Below are 15,233 nucleotides of genomic sequence, written 5' to 3' on the forward strand. Positions count from 1 at the left end.
GAAAACAACTAATTTAGTCGCTGCACCTCAAGCACCATTGCCGATCCTCACTTTCACAGTTGTTTTCATTTATTTTATTTATTTTTTTACCTACGTGACTTTACCTAAAAAACCAAAGAGTATAGCTAGTGATGTCATTGTGTATTGGGTCGTATGAAAGATCCAGCAAAATGTATTTTCTGTAGCACATCCGCACTGAAGTGGTTCTGCACTTAATTTGGCAAAATTCCGTCTCAAAGAATGAAGTGTCAGTTTGAGTATCGTGTGACGACCATTACACCCATACACTGTGGGACAGTGCTGCCCTCCCTTGTGTGGACCAGAGGTTGCTTCAATGGATCTCGGAGGTAGCGCTTTGATACCCGCTTCTGTGGGCCGTTCTCTCATATGAATTGTTGCACTGCTGTGATGGCGTTCTGAATATATACTTAGCTTCACGGCTCGACGCCCATAGTACAATTGGGATAAAATGTGGAGAAAATGGCCCAATAAAATGTGAAAATAATTTGGCATCATTGTGTCAATGATCAGTATCGACCCCCTCTCCCTACCCCCGCCCCTGCCTAAGGAATATAAAACTTCCACCGATGGGTCAAGAGTTGCTAAGAGCACTACCCGACATGAGCTTTGAGCATGAACATGAATAGCCTATCACTGCCAAATGGTCGGGAGATATTTTTCTTGCATTTGATGATCTATTGTTTACAGGGACATGGTGAAAGCAGCCTCCATGTCCAGGGCTCTTGGCCTTCACAGGGTTTACATTCTTCCTCCCTGAAGCTGGGCAATGCCTGCAAGAGAGGTCATGGGTCATCATTGTCATCGTTGGCCAGCAGTCGCTGCACCTCAAGCACCATTGCCGATCCTCACTTTCACAAAAGAAGCCTCCAGAAGGCCCCCTGCCAGCAGCACCTTGTGAGGTTCGGAAAACCCAAGCGTTAAAACTCCAACACACCGGTGTGCTGAACCAGTAACCAATTGGAATGTTTTGTTTACGTCACAAACGTCGCTAATTCGATGCGTCGGGTGGCGGCGGGTTTAACGACACATTAATATTTACGCGACCTAACCCAAAAAAAAACATCTATGGATTAAAACTCCTTTGTAGCTTTCCAGTGTATTGAGGGCTGTTCCTCACGTTGTTCGTCATGATGTCCAACGTTTTGCTCAAAATGCTGGGAGCTGCTTCAGCAGTCGAAACGAGTTGCTGAAAAAGCTCCCAGCAAGGGGAGCGAAATGTCGGACGTTGTTCCGGACAGCAAGCAACATAACAGGAAAGATATATACCGGGGAGCCATTCAGCACAACTGTGAACACTTATTTCGGATTATCAAAACTCCCTTAGCAGTTTGCTGCTTGAAGTGTCGTTATGGAATAACCATTCATGGACTATGTGTGCAGCCCAAGACTTTCTCCTGGTGGGGCAAAGATACCGACGGGATGCCAAGATGACGAAAGTCGACGTCTTCAGATATTTATAAATTCTGGGCAAACGACTGCATGCCAAGCAACGCAGCTGTTCTTCGTCAAGGGTAATTTACACTCTGAGCTGATGATTCACTTGATATTATTAATAATGTGTGTAATCTGTGTGAGAGCATTTGGCTAGCTGAGTTTAATTAAATCACATTTGTTGTGTTTTGTAAATTGAAAGCAAAAAATATAGTGAGTCGTGCAAACTGGAATGTTTGAGCAATTTTAAACCGACCTAATTGCAAGATGGGGCATTTTTCACACAAGAAACATTGCATGCACTTTTAATATTTGTTTTCTTTTATTGCCTCCTACAGAGAAAAGCTCCCAGCGCACTTTGCCACCATTGCATGTGCTCGCCGACTTGGAGCCAAATAAGGACACAACGCCGTGTTGATGGGTGGCCAACGTGGATATATCCCTTGGAGCCGTCGGCTTTCAGAGTAAATTAATAACACTTTGAATGACGATTTTAAAGAATGCGGCATTGACGATGGGGAAGTTTGTGTGTGTGTGTGCATACACGGCGAACTTGGTCAGCTTACGTAAGGTAATGTTCTCGCGTTGCGAACTCACTTTTTTCCTGTGTAAGCTCTTCCAACCTTGGTTGCACTTGCACGACGTTTTGACAGAAAACCTTGACAAGAGGTACCTGGTGCAAACCCCTAAGTGGAAGTTTAGTTCCAACCCCTCCAATCTCCAGTGGGTTTGGCCAAGTGGGCTACACTAGCACATCACACCTACATCTCCGATTGGCACGGTTGGTTCCATATGGTGCGAAAGAAGTTCAACACACATACGTACATGTCATTCCCAACTGCCAAGCATAGATTATTTAACACGGCTTACTGTGGTAGTGGTAGCCGAGTAATTAGGGCACTGCACGGACATTTTTTGGCGACCTGGGTTGGACTCCTATCCATGCATGACATCAGTGGAGTGAGGTATCAATGTATCTGCCATGGGCCTCTGCTCCGTTATTTAATTCATGTGAATACGATGAATGAGGAGGAAGGTGGACAAACTCCATAACCCATTATGTGCTTAGACCAGGGGTCGGCAACCAAAATAACAAGAAGAGCCATTTCTTTCCAATTCGGTACAAAATTCAGTATTTCAAGAGCCGCAATGCATCTGAGTACATACGTACTCATCGTCAAGAAGCAGCCCGTAAAGAGCCGCATGCAGCTCCGGAGCCGTAGGTTGCCGACCCCTGGCTTAGACCAAGTGTTGCTCAGTACTAGCATTTGCCTCCAAAACCTATCAATCCGCTTCCACACATGAACAATCATTTCTACAACCAAATGCTCTTTAGGTCACCTGCAAAACCGCTTTGTCTGCATCAGAGTGAGTAGTCAGAATCGGCATCTTTAATTTAGACTGCAAGAGGAGGAATCCGATGAGCTACGAATCTCTTTTCAGCAAACAATGACAATTAAAGGATGGGATTGCCAAGATAGAGACCAAGGTAAGCCAGTCACTGAATGGTAGTTGCATGACAAAGGATTTTAAACGGTGGTATTCAACATTGTAACGAGCAAATCGAAGTGCGCAAATGTGCAGCACGCGATCAACTGCATTGCGACATATCGCTGAGCAGATCACTGGGAAAATGCCCGTGTCCACTGTGAGCAGCCGTGAGCGACTGATTGCAGAGACGTCCACATATAAGCGATTCAGTTGCATGCAACCGAGTTTTTGCCGTTGATTGCTTGGTTGTGGACCCAGTTGCTTAAGATTATTCATATATGAAGGGTTGTCATAAAGTTTTTAGAAAAATATACAAAGCATTTTCATATTCTATATCTGAATGATAATTTTCATAAAAAATGCTACATTGAAACAGTATGAAATAGAGCATACATTTTGAATGCCTTTTCTACATAACTCTCAAAATTTGTACATCTTGTATACATTTGTTTGTGCAATATCATCATCAGTCATGATCAATCCACTGCTGGATGAATGCCAATACAAGCCATCGCTTGTGGAGGCATTTTCACAAATACTATCAATAATATATAAAATTCTAGATTTGAAGTTTTCGTGACTGCTGGAGCGGTCACACCTGATAACGGATGCTTGTGTTGCTTCCGAAACGTCGTGATTTAATTTAGTTGTTTTATTTTATTTTGTTTTCACCTACGTGGCTTTACTGAAAAAAAACCAAAGAGTAATATGTAAAATTACCATCCTTCTTATATATACAGCGATGTCGTTTTTCAGCTTATTGATTTTTGCACTATCAGTCTCAAAGTAAAATTGGCGATTATTATTTAGTTTCACTTGGAAATGTTGACTTTGGCTGGCCTTCTTCAAGCAAAAAAAGTGTGTACGCATGCCTTTAAAGCTTCTAATTGGATAACTAGCGTATACATGCGTTGCTGTTGACATGCTGGTCAGATGGGAAATGCGTGATTAATTTTCAGGGCATTTAAATGCTCATTGCAAGTGTAACTATAATGAAATTAAATCGTGGTCATTTCTTCAGATTAAACGTTTTGTTCCCCTAGGTGTGTGGAATCATTTCTGAAACGAGACCACACTTAGACGTGAAAAGCAATGGCTTTTGTTTAGCACCAATGCTGACTGATGCAGATATAACATCGGCCGAATGGATACCGTGGGAATGATATTTTTGGTTCCATTTTCCTTCACTGAAAGTTTCACAGTTGAATAACCAGAGAATGCAACTGTTGACCATAGTGTCTGCGTGTGCAATTTGTGAAGAGGCAGAAATTCCGTGCATTTTTCGCGCTCGGGTAATAATTGTACGGGGTTTGCATTCGTGCGCCTTAATTTGCGTTGATTTTTTTGTCGTTGTGGAAAATTGATACTCCTTTTTGTTGGCAATTGGGTGAATTGTACTGTAATTGCCATGACATTCGGGGTAACCTAATAGCTTTGCAGCAGCATCTCAGGTACACGCAAAAAAACGCGTGCTAATCATCGTAATGGTTTCTTGTCACCACGGTTGTGGGAATTATTGTCTCGGCTACATTTAAAGCAAGGAAACTAAAACGTAAAATGACGTAAAGTTACATTTTTTCGAACATATTTTTTGCATAGTTTTTGGTTTATGTCATATGTACCATGTCTTCTTGTATATTAGTAAGATGTTATTTTGCATCGAATATGTTGTACACACCTAGTACATGTAATTAAGCTTTTGTTAGCAAAACGAACACACGTAGTTGTTTTTCATCTCTTGTTTAAAATGATTATGAAATATTCAATGCCATAGGTGCTACTTCTATTTCTATAATAATACATCGCAATGTTTTTAAAGCTTTTTTAAAATGATGAATTTCATATATCACTGGCATGAACTCAACTAAAATGTCTCAGGAGCCCAAAATGTATTATATTACGTTAATTAATTTTACAAATTGTATAGCTGTTCAAAATGGCTTGCGTATTTTTTTTTATTTGGCTGCCATGTGGGTATTAATTTTAAGACCATATTGATGATGGTGCCAAAATACATACAAAACGCTTTTTGTTACTTTGGCCAGTGTGAGGACACTGGAGACGAATTGCATAGGAAACAATACTTGCATTGATTTTTTTTTTTGCTCGTAAACATGAATTCGGTAAGTATAAACCCATCTGCACAACTTGTTTAGCAACGAGCAGTTGTTTCTGTTGTGAAATAATACGAGACACAATATGGGTTTACTCTGGGACCTCAGACATTTGGAATTTGAAATAAAGTGAATAGGGCCTTAGGCCCTCGCCAGTCATTCAATGTTTTCTGGTATTTTGACCACAAGGACGATTGTGTTTTGCACGAAGGACTTCTGGGGATGCTGGGTTGTGGTGGGGGGAGGGGAGGGGCGGGGGCGCTTTTGGGGGTGGAAACGAAGCACAGGTCAAGTTAGGTTGACCTCTTAATTTTGGATGTTTTCTAAATGATGTCATGCCACTGCGTCCGACCTTGTAAGGGTTGATTACAAACTTTTTTTCAAGCGTTGCGCTTAAAAAATTCCATATGGTTTGGTTTAAGTTCTGTGTCTGACGTTAAATGGTACGCACTTAGTTTTCTCGAGCAGAAGATGGCATGTGCTTCAGACGTATTTTGTGGCTTTACTTGTCTCATTATGCACGACTGTAAATGAATACACAACAGAGTGTCTCACCCGAAATCATAACAGTGATTTGTTCTTTTGTCTTTCAACAACATAAAATCGTTTTGACGCACGCTCATGTTTGTGTTCTTCCCTTCGTTTGACCGACGTTTTCAGCACATTTAATTTTCACGCATTTAAATGTTTGTCCTCTCGTACAAAGTGTAATCGCTTATCTCAGTGTGTGCAACGTGCATTCCGCAGAGCCACCAGATGGCAGCAGTCCATAGCGATGAGTAGCAACAATGTGCTCTGGAAAATTGCTGCGATGAAAATTCAATTCAAAATAAAGTCATTGAGTTATAAAGTTACGTGTTTGCAGATTATACATGCTAGTTTTTCTTTCGGCCAATCGTTGATGATAAAATGTTTACATACAGTCAAATAAATGTCATCTCTGGGAAGGGAACCGTGTTATTCTGCGATCGGCTATAAACTACCACATTAGTCATGTTAACAATCAGTGCTGCTCTCGTACGAGGCCTGAAATGATTTTTCGAGTGGCTGACTACGGGTCAGATGTAAGCTGTCTTAATGTATAATATGACTTTAATAAGTCCCTTCATATTGGCAGTCAATTGCCTTGACGGACATGCCTCACACTTTCTGCTGTGCAAACAGTGTATGTAAAACAAGCGCATATTTTACCTCGGAGGCATAATCATCGCATGAAGTGTTTGGTTAAGATTTTTCCCTCGTTGCATACTTGTGCAGCACACGAGAAACAAAATTAAAAACAAGCGGTGGAAAATTATATCTCTCTGCTTCACTTCACGGTCGGGTATTTATGTTGCTAATGCAGTTCTTGTCCCTGTGTACAACGTTAAGCCCACCGCTGTAGCTACGGAAACGAAGTGAGTTGGTCTGTTTGGAATTTCCCACCCCTGGGGGTGGGTCCGCGGATTGACTGCGGAATGTGATGCGATCTCTGTGAGGCTTTCTGCACGTGGTTGTGGGGGTCTAGACGCTGCAGCAGAGGCGAAAAAGGAGCGAAAGTTTCGCTCTTGGGATGCCACGGCCGTGCCGCAATTAAGGCTGAATGCAGCGTTGATGTTGGCTATAAAATGTTTGCTTTTTTTTATTAACTGTTACGGGTTTTTAACATGTTTATTTTGTCCGAGCAAAGATTCCAAATTGGAAGCCGCTTTTTGGAAGAAATTCCTGCAGTGTCTGTACAATTGCGGTACAAAGTTCCGCGAGGGAAATTACAGAACATTATTTTGGCGAAAGGAACGGTCTGATTAAAGACATTAGAGGCGCATGAAGAAAAAAATGTGCACGGATGACATGTTATTTATTCACAAGCAAACCCAAAGATTTATCGAAGAACATGGAAAGCCTCACAAATCAGATTTCATCATTCAGCTTTAAAAAAAAACTGTATTATCATTGGAATTTAATTTTCGTGGGTCAGACCTGACCTAAGTGTGATTGGAATTGCAGGAATTAAAGTGTGTAAGTGCCCAGTGTTAATTGGTTTTAGTCCCCCCTTTTACTGGTCTGGAATTTATCTAAAAACTTGACCCGTAATCTCATGGCATCTGGCGGGCTCTGCTGCGCACCAGTATGTGACTTCGCTTGACGTAACCCTTTAAAAAAAACCCCACTGCATTCATTATTCCTTTTGATGTCATTCTCTTGAGCATTGGAAGATAATAGGATCCATGCATAAAATACTGAACACGTTCATCAATAACACCGACTTAAGAGAAACATTTATAATAGGTGACGTATCGGGCAAAGGCCCTCCTTCATAACGGGCCACTGACCCAAAACGTCACCTATTGAGGCAGTGCTATTGACGAGCAAGGCTTATTACTTGTGCTTTGTGCACCACTTCAAAGGCTGTATCGCCAAATTTCATGCATTAAAAAAAAAGTTTATTTTATTTGCACCAGGTATATTAAAAAAATGCTAATATTTCACATTGCTGTTGTAAGAGGTCACTGTTACTGCCATATTTACAAAAAATATTATTAGCCAAGCGTTGGAACGTGTTTGGAATGCATCATTTAACTATCTCCACAGTATTTAATAATTTAAAACGTGCTTGTTATGCCATGCTATAATGGCCTGAGTTGGGATTTTGTTTAGAAATAACTACAGAAAGCAAATAAATGCAAGCCCACATGCATGTCAACCATTTGCAACAAATGTCACACAAAAATGAACTGAGTAGACACATAGCAGCGCTGCATTTTTCCGGGGCACACTACGTGGTGTAGAGGAGATACATTATTTGGTGATATTGGCAGCGGTGCACCAGCACAAATAATAATAAAAAAATAACTCAACACGTTCATCAATCACACTGCCTTCAAAACAGAGGCCAGAGATGTAGGGTTGGTCTCTGTATCTCACTCTACCTCTCGGGATAGTTAGGGTTACTCAACCTCTACAGCCTCTATCTGCTGTGAAAAAGGGCCATTACCACGATCTACTTCTTTTTCTTTAAAAAAAATGTTTTGACAATTTTTTTGAGTTTTTTGTGGAATTTGGGAGTATGTTGTACACAATGCTGTAGTCGCCTGGGCCTGGTGTTTTAACTTTCTTTGGCCAATAAAGAATTATGTTCTATAGTTTACACACACATTATTAGTTGGGTAGGTTATCTTAGTTACCTCCCCCCATCCCAATAAAATGTAAAGTTTCAATTGCATCACTCTTTGTCTGGGTTTGCCTCTCATGCATCATCAGCATTATTACATAAATTTCACCACTCGTTTTGTCAAGTAACCAGTCCCGTCGCGTTCTGATGTTTTTTATTATTATTATATATGTTGCATTTTCTTCGATCCTTTTACATTTTATATACCATGTTCTGTTTAGTGTATTTTTTTACTGACCGGTGCTAAATGTGCACCTGCTAACATTATATATAGAATGCTGCCTTTGTGTTGATACCTGTGGTGCCATATGCATTCATTTAAAACGTCAGCAAATTTCACTCCCGATCGCAGTGTTTTCAGGGCGAGCACACCTGCACATTGTTGGCTCATAATAAGCACAGTGGAGGGGTTAAATTAATAGCATGTGCAAACATTAAACAGTTTATTTTGGACGCAGAGGTCGGTAAGTGGTTAAGTCCTCATTACTACCTGTAGAGGTGTTGTGGCAGGGTTCTTAAAATGTCTATAGCTGCAACGACAACAAAAATAGTTGGAAAGATGTGCGGTTTTTTTCTCCTGCGTGTGGTCCAAATTCCGTGTAGGTGTGCCACAGACGTGTGAAGATACATCTCTTGGATAATTAGCGTAACCCGCATTGTTTCGAGATAAACATTTGTACTCAATCACAGTTGCTTTTGAATTGGTTCTAAACGTCCTGGCATGTATCGCGCTTTGCTTTAAAAGAGACGTGCCTTACTCGATAAAAACGTTTTCTTCGGTACTTTTTCGGATGTGATATCCATTGCTGTGCACCCCCTCTCAGCTTTACATTACACGAGGGCATTGTGGTATATGCACGTGCATTCATAATAATCAGCATTTTTTTCTTCATGTGCCTCTAAATAGAGGGCCCATTATATGTAAGTTAAATATAATGATTACAAATTGCACCTGCACTTTGCAATCGTGAATTAGTCTGAGTAATTTCTGCACTGCGTACAGAATGGGCCATTTGTGTATGCCGGTCAGGTGTGGCACAGTGGAGAGTAAAATTGGTTTCAAAAATTCAACATTTGTTTAAAGGGTATAAGATTAATCAATGTAGGGATGCACAGAAATTTGTTTTACATATGGCAAGCTTGCAATGTGGTGAAGGTATAGATAAAGAGAAAGTTAGGCACCTAATCTGTGCATAAAAGGAAATTAAAGCTGAAGTTTATTTATTTGCACTCATAGTAATATCAAAAAAGATATAAAACGATCTGCAATACCACAGACAATGGAACACTTGACTTTGAGCATGAAACAGACTATGAAGTATTAATGGGATGGTACAAAATGTATTGTGTTGTAATAGTGAATTGTGGGTAATGATATCTCTTTTAACATGTAAAGATCTATCGGCACTTAGAAGGGAAGTAATAAAATAATAAAAATAAAACGATAAAATAATTCTCATAAATTACTTAATTACTTCCCTTCTACGTGACTTTACCGAAAGAACCAAGAAGATGAATCCCTGCAGTCACGAAAGCTTTAAATCGAAATCTATCGGCACGTTCCGCACCTATGTTTTGCAGAAGAATATGATCAAGCAATCTAACGCTTGACCGATTTCTACTTTTTGAGTCTCATCAGCAGAGTGTGGCGTATTATACAAATGCTGCTGTGTGGTCTGATAAAGGAACAAGTGAACAAAAATCACATACATGTAATGGAACATGTAATGCTTTTCCAACATGCATTGGAAGCAATCGGCATTTGATGGGCAATATCAATGGTAATTATCACATCAGGTAAGAAGGGAGAAGTATTTCCGTCGGTCGTGATGAGACATTGAGGCTCACATTGTGGCTCCACGCAGGAGAGGACACCTTGGCCGGGGGGGGGGGAGGTCTGGGGGTGCCAAGGTGGATCCTTCTGGCGCTGGTTCAGGGCTCCAAGTTTTAGGCAACCATTTGATCAACGTACTCTTAGTTCTTTCGTAAAGTCACGTAGGTAAAAAATGAAATGAAAATTAATAAAAAATAAAATAATAAAAATTACTTTAATTGTATTTTTTACCTACGTGACTTTACCGAAAGAACTAAGAGTATGAATCCTTGCAGTCACGAAAGATTCAAATCTAGAATTTGATCAACGATCCGGTTTTCAATTACGGAAAGCCTCTAACGGCAACACAACTTAATACTAAACTTTGGTTCATATTGGATGTTTTTTTCTTTCAGGATTCATCATGCCCTGACGAACAGACGGAGTTCATGCGTATGCGTTTTTCACCTTAGAAAGCATGAAAAAGCCCACCTTGGCCTTCATGGAGTCTATTCAGTGCAGTCGGAAACATTTGTTCTCCATCTATTATGTACTGACAACGTGGATTATGGTTAAAATAAAAAGCAAACCGACGAAGTTGTTTTGCCATTAGAAAATGAAATTACATTTTCAGCCATCAATCTTTGGGAAATCTGGGCTAATGTTTTACAGCAGCATTTGTTTACCCTGGCAAATACCATCCACTATGACAGCCGATATTACATTTTGTATAAATTAGGGTAGCCTAATGAATGGGCCTCGCCATGTGTGTGGAAAGCCCTTGCCTATAATTTAATGCAATCCAGCAGCATGTGTGTTTAACACGTAGGCTTTCGAAAACAATAATTACTATACTAGAGGTTAATTTGGGTTAGATCGCGTAAATATAAATGTGTCGTTAAACCCTCCACCACCAGACACAGCCAATTAGTAAGGTTTGTCACGTAAACAAAATGTGCCAATTTTGTGACTAGTTCAGCACACCTTTGTGTTGAAGAGTAAACCCACAACATTTAGAATTCGAGTACTACGTTTCGCTGGTAATTACAACCAGCCTCATCAAGCGACAGCCAGAGTTGTGGTGAAATCTCCTGTTTCGGTCTTAAATTGAGGGATAAGTGTGATGTTACTTGCGAGCCAATCAGCTGTGAGGACCAGAGGGGGTGGTTAATGTACTCATGTATTCATATAAATTGCATTGGATATCTATTATTGATTTAGTTGTGTGTATATATAAGGCCACACTCTGCTGGTGAGACATGTACCTCTCTTCCGCTGTACAACCACACAATTCCTGGGCCGTGCGAAGCAAGCCAGCTGACAAATATAAAGTTGAAAAGTTGCTTTTTTTCAACTGCATAAGCAGAGGCGTGCGCCACTGACATCAATTTCAATTGCAATGAACGAGTCAATATTTGTATATGTGATTCATTGCTACCAATGTCATCACGGTGTACGCATTGACCACCATCACACGCAACGAATGATGTATCATTAGCCCTGTCCCTGGCCTTGGCTGGCTCCAGAGCCTTTTTCAGATGTCTTGTGAGGCCAATGTACCACGGTTTGATTCTGGCTCGGCACCACCTGTGCCGTGAGGGCCCCCGCACTGGCTTGGCTCAGATGTGCCAGTTGCAGTGTTCCTCACTCATTTTCAGAGGGGGACCCACTCTTGCCGATTAGACATCGTCAGTGTGAGGCACGCCACACCGCCCGCGGCAAGGGGTTGTGTTCACACTTCTTTATTGTCGGAGGCCGCACGTCAGGGGGCCGCACTCAAGGCCACCAGGGGCCTATAGTGGCCCACGGGACTTTCCATGAAGAACAGTTTCTTCATTGCAAGGCCGCAAGTTTTCTGCTGAAACAGACGTTGCTGTAAATGTTTGTATTCACATGTTAAAACAAACTATTCTCAGTGGATGTAAAATTTAAGGACTGTTTTGCACAATGGTTTTAAAATTAATATGCACATGTGACCTCAAAAAATTGTCAGAAAACTAAACCTCACCAGCTTTGGTAAATTATAGGTTTCAAACTCGATCTGTGTTGTATTAGGTGTTATTGACGCGACTAATGTAGCTATTTTTTTCTCTACGGTACTATTTCCGATACTAATTTTTTTGTATCTCTTGAATTTTCGCCCCATATTCTTAGAAACAATCAACGAATGTTGGAAACGTTTTTCATTTTACTCCAAAACTTCAAGATGACCACTCACTTGTCCTCAATTAAACTGGAACGTTCTTTTGAAGCAGCTGAAACAACACTTCATACGTACATCATAGTAGTTTTCAAAAGTTAAAACAATGTGATGATAATTTCGTGAGTTGCAAATTGTCGAACATAAACACGACATTTGAAGGCAAATGACGTTTATGGAAAATAGCCTTATGTTTTTCGAGATTTTAGAAAGGTCATTTAATATCAACAGCAGCAATAGTCATGTTACACCTATTGCTTGATGAAGGCCTTCTCAAAATTACCGCCATTTCTCGTGGTGCCGACGTGCATCGTTCAATCCAGCACCTGCACACCGGCCACGTTCATCGCTCCATTTCTGTGGCAACATCCTCTCGGCGTTTTTTTCTCTCTCTCCTTTGACTGCCACTCCAATGTTAGTCTCGACCACTGGCTTTCTGTCCGACCAGCGGCAGTGTCCTTTTCATAGGTTTGAGACAATATGTCTCTGACGTGCGTTTTTTCTCCAATCCAGATATTCCTCTTTCTTGTCTATCAGCCGTAATTCAAACAAGATACCTGTCCGTGCTGCTTTGCACGCTTTTCAGCTTATATTCCATTTTATTTTTCCACGTCTTTGCGTTTTATAATCCAGGCGCTATTTAATTAATTATCATTCATAAAACGTGAATGCTCATATTTTTATCAACGTTCCATTGTGCAAATGTTCTTTGGAACTTTATTACGTTTGTTGGCATAACATTGTCATTATAATCTTGCATTGTCCTGTTTCCCAATAACTTTTTTATATGGGTGTGGTTAGAGTCCCTGCTGCTATGTGCTCCCCAACAAAAGTAAGGTCTGCCACGAGGAAGCACGGCAGCTTTCAAAATATCCCCCGGCAAGCGGTTAATGAAGGAAATATATCTGCAGTGTGCTCGATAGTCACAAGGCCTGTGTGTGATGTGTGCAGATACTTATTTTAACCAGCGGTCCAAGGGTTATGTAAAAGGTGCATATATACAATTACACTTAAAAATATGAAAAGAAATTTTGATTTATTTTTGCAATCACGTTCGCAAACTTTAAACCATTTCCGCCTCCATAAAAAAGTTCTTAAAGATGAATAATAATTATCAAGGATGTGGTGAAACAAGTGAAGACCCAAAGAAAATGAAGTTTAATATTTATTATAGCGCTGACATTTATACATTTGTTGCCCATTTTTTTATATTTCCATGCTAATTGTGCTATGGGAATCATTGAGATGACGTTCACGTTGAGAATTCTCATCAGCAGTGCATCGCCTCATGTGACAGAAAGGCCTCCAGAAGGTGATCTCACAGAACTACTTCTGAGATGTATCTAAATACAGCTATTATTATTAGTATTGCCATACAAAACACTGTTTAAGCTCTTTAACATGGAAAAACAGGCACAAAATAAAATATATGTTACGGGCAACCCTTTGTAAATCCACTGCTGAAAGAAACCATTCTCACGCCATGTTAGTCTTGGAGGTTACTTGACCATACATCACCACGCTGGTTTGTGTGAAGAAAAGGGGCAGGGTGGGGTGGTACCAGGACAGGTTAAGATATAATTTGCTACTAATGTTGGCATATGTAACAAGGGGGCACATTGATAGAGTGGTTAATCTACTACACTTTGAACCCGTTTGCCTGTTTTAATTTCCGGGCAAATGGCAAACATGAGTGGCAAGTCATATCTGACCTGGTTATATGCCAGTGATAGGTATAAAACATAATTGGTAAATGTAAAAGAAGGGGCATGTAACAAACGATAAAATGTTAAATTATGCTCCCAGAGGAAGGTATGTCTAAATATATATGTCTGTACATTGAACTCATTTCACACCGTACGCAAGCCAACCATGAAAGGCACCGAAACTCAAAGACAAAAAGCAGTGTTTGAAGAAATGAGAGGTGAGTGGCGCCGTAGTTTGCAAACGCTTCTTCGATGAGCCCAGCGACCTGCCGACATCAGCGGTGCGTGTCATCTGAACAAATCCTGGGCACCCTCTTCACGAACCCGCACACTCACCAGCGTGGCTCAGTGTGGTTCGGCATCCCCCATGATTACCACAGTGTGGGGAGGCCCTCACTGGACTGACAAAGGAGCGGCACGCATTGTTTCATTATTGTAAAACTACATAGAATAAATCCACAATTTGTGACTCAGTTATTTACAGTCCATGCAAGTGATGTTGCTTTTGGTCGAATCTAATGAAAACAGAGCAATATTTACAGATCAGAGGAGACGGATAATTAAAACCACACAGAATGAGATAAATATGTATGAATGTCTCCAAATGATGGCAGTTCATTGGATTTCACGGTTGTGAATCATCACATGTCTGCTGATAAAATAAATCGTTGAATTGTAACACTTCATTTATTACATTGTTGACAATATATCAGATAACAAGCCGTAAATTAAAGCATTTTAATAAACCTTCAACCCTGATGAATAGCATCCTTTGGAAACCTTTTGAAAAAGCCCTTAAATGGCATGTTGTTTTGCTAATATCTGTTTCAATGCAGATGTTTGTTTCGGGAGTGTGGGTGGATGATGGACAAAATGTTACAGTGAATTCAATAGTTGGTGGATTCATTTTGTGTATTTTACAAAACAAGCCAGCAAAAAATATCTTTGGTCACTTAGTTGTGGGTGCTTCCTTAAACATGATTCTTCGAATCGACTTTGCCACGTAACACAAACGCCATTTCTTCACGCAAATAAGCACTCAACATTTTTTTTATTGGAAATTTCGTTTCACTATCGTAAAGGCTAGGAAAATGTGTTATTGATTACTGCCTTTGTAGTGGAGGAATGCACGATGTTATTTCAATGAGGAAGTGTGCTATTAATTTATTTTTTGGAACATGATGTTTTCACCCCCTTGTTGTACTATATGATGAGTAGGATGTTTTGTTTGCGTTTATTTTTCCCTTGGAATTAATTTGAAGCAAAATTGGCAATTTTGACTTTTATGGAATTTTTTTGCGCTTGT

General features: G+C 40.3%; 1 protein-coding gene across 1 annotated transcript in view; it reads left to right on the top strand.

Annotated features, from left to right (window-relative positions):
- LOC133346346 (uncharacterized) overlaps positions 1 to 5,280 on the top strand; it is a 29,818-nt gene extending 24,538 nt beyond the window's left edge. Inside the window, exons 21-23 of the mRNA XM_061557841.1 lie at positions 709 to 920; positions 1,402 to 1,532; positions 1,791 to 5,280. Of these exons, the coding sequence (XP_061413825.1) occupies positions 709 to 920; positions 1,402 to 1,532; positions 1,791 to 1,870 (423 nt within the window). The 3' untranslated portion in view covers positions 1,871 to 5,280. The remainder of the gene's footprint in view (positions 1 to 708; positions 921 to 1,401; positions 1,533 to 1,790) is intronic.
- The last annotated feature ends 9,953 nt before the right edge of the window (positions 5,281 to 15,233 follow it).

The sequence above is a fragment of the Lethenteron reissneri genome, chromosome 24, assembly GCF_015708825.2.
Source record: "Lethenteron reissneri isolate LAM-NWPU_2019-01 chromosome 24, ASM1570882v1, whole genome shotgun sequence".
Lineage (NCBI taxonomy): Eukaryota > Metazoa > Chordata > Hyperoartia > Petromyzontiformes > Petromyzontidae > Lethenteron > Lethenteron reissneri.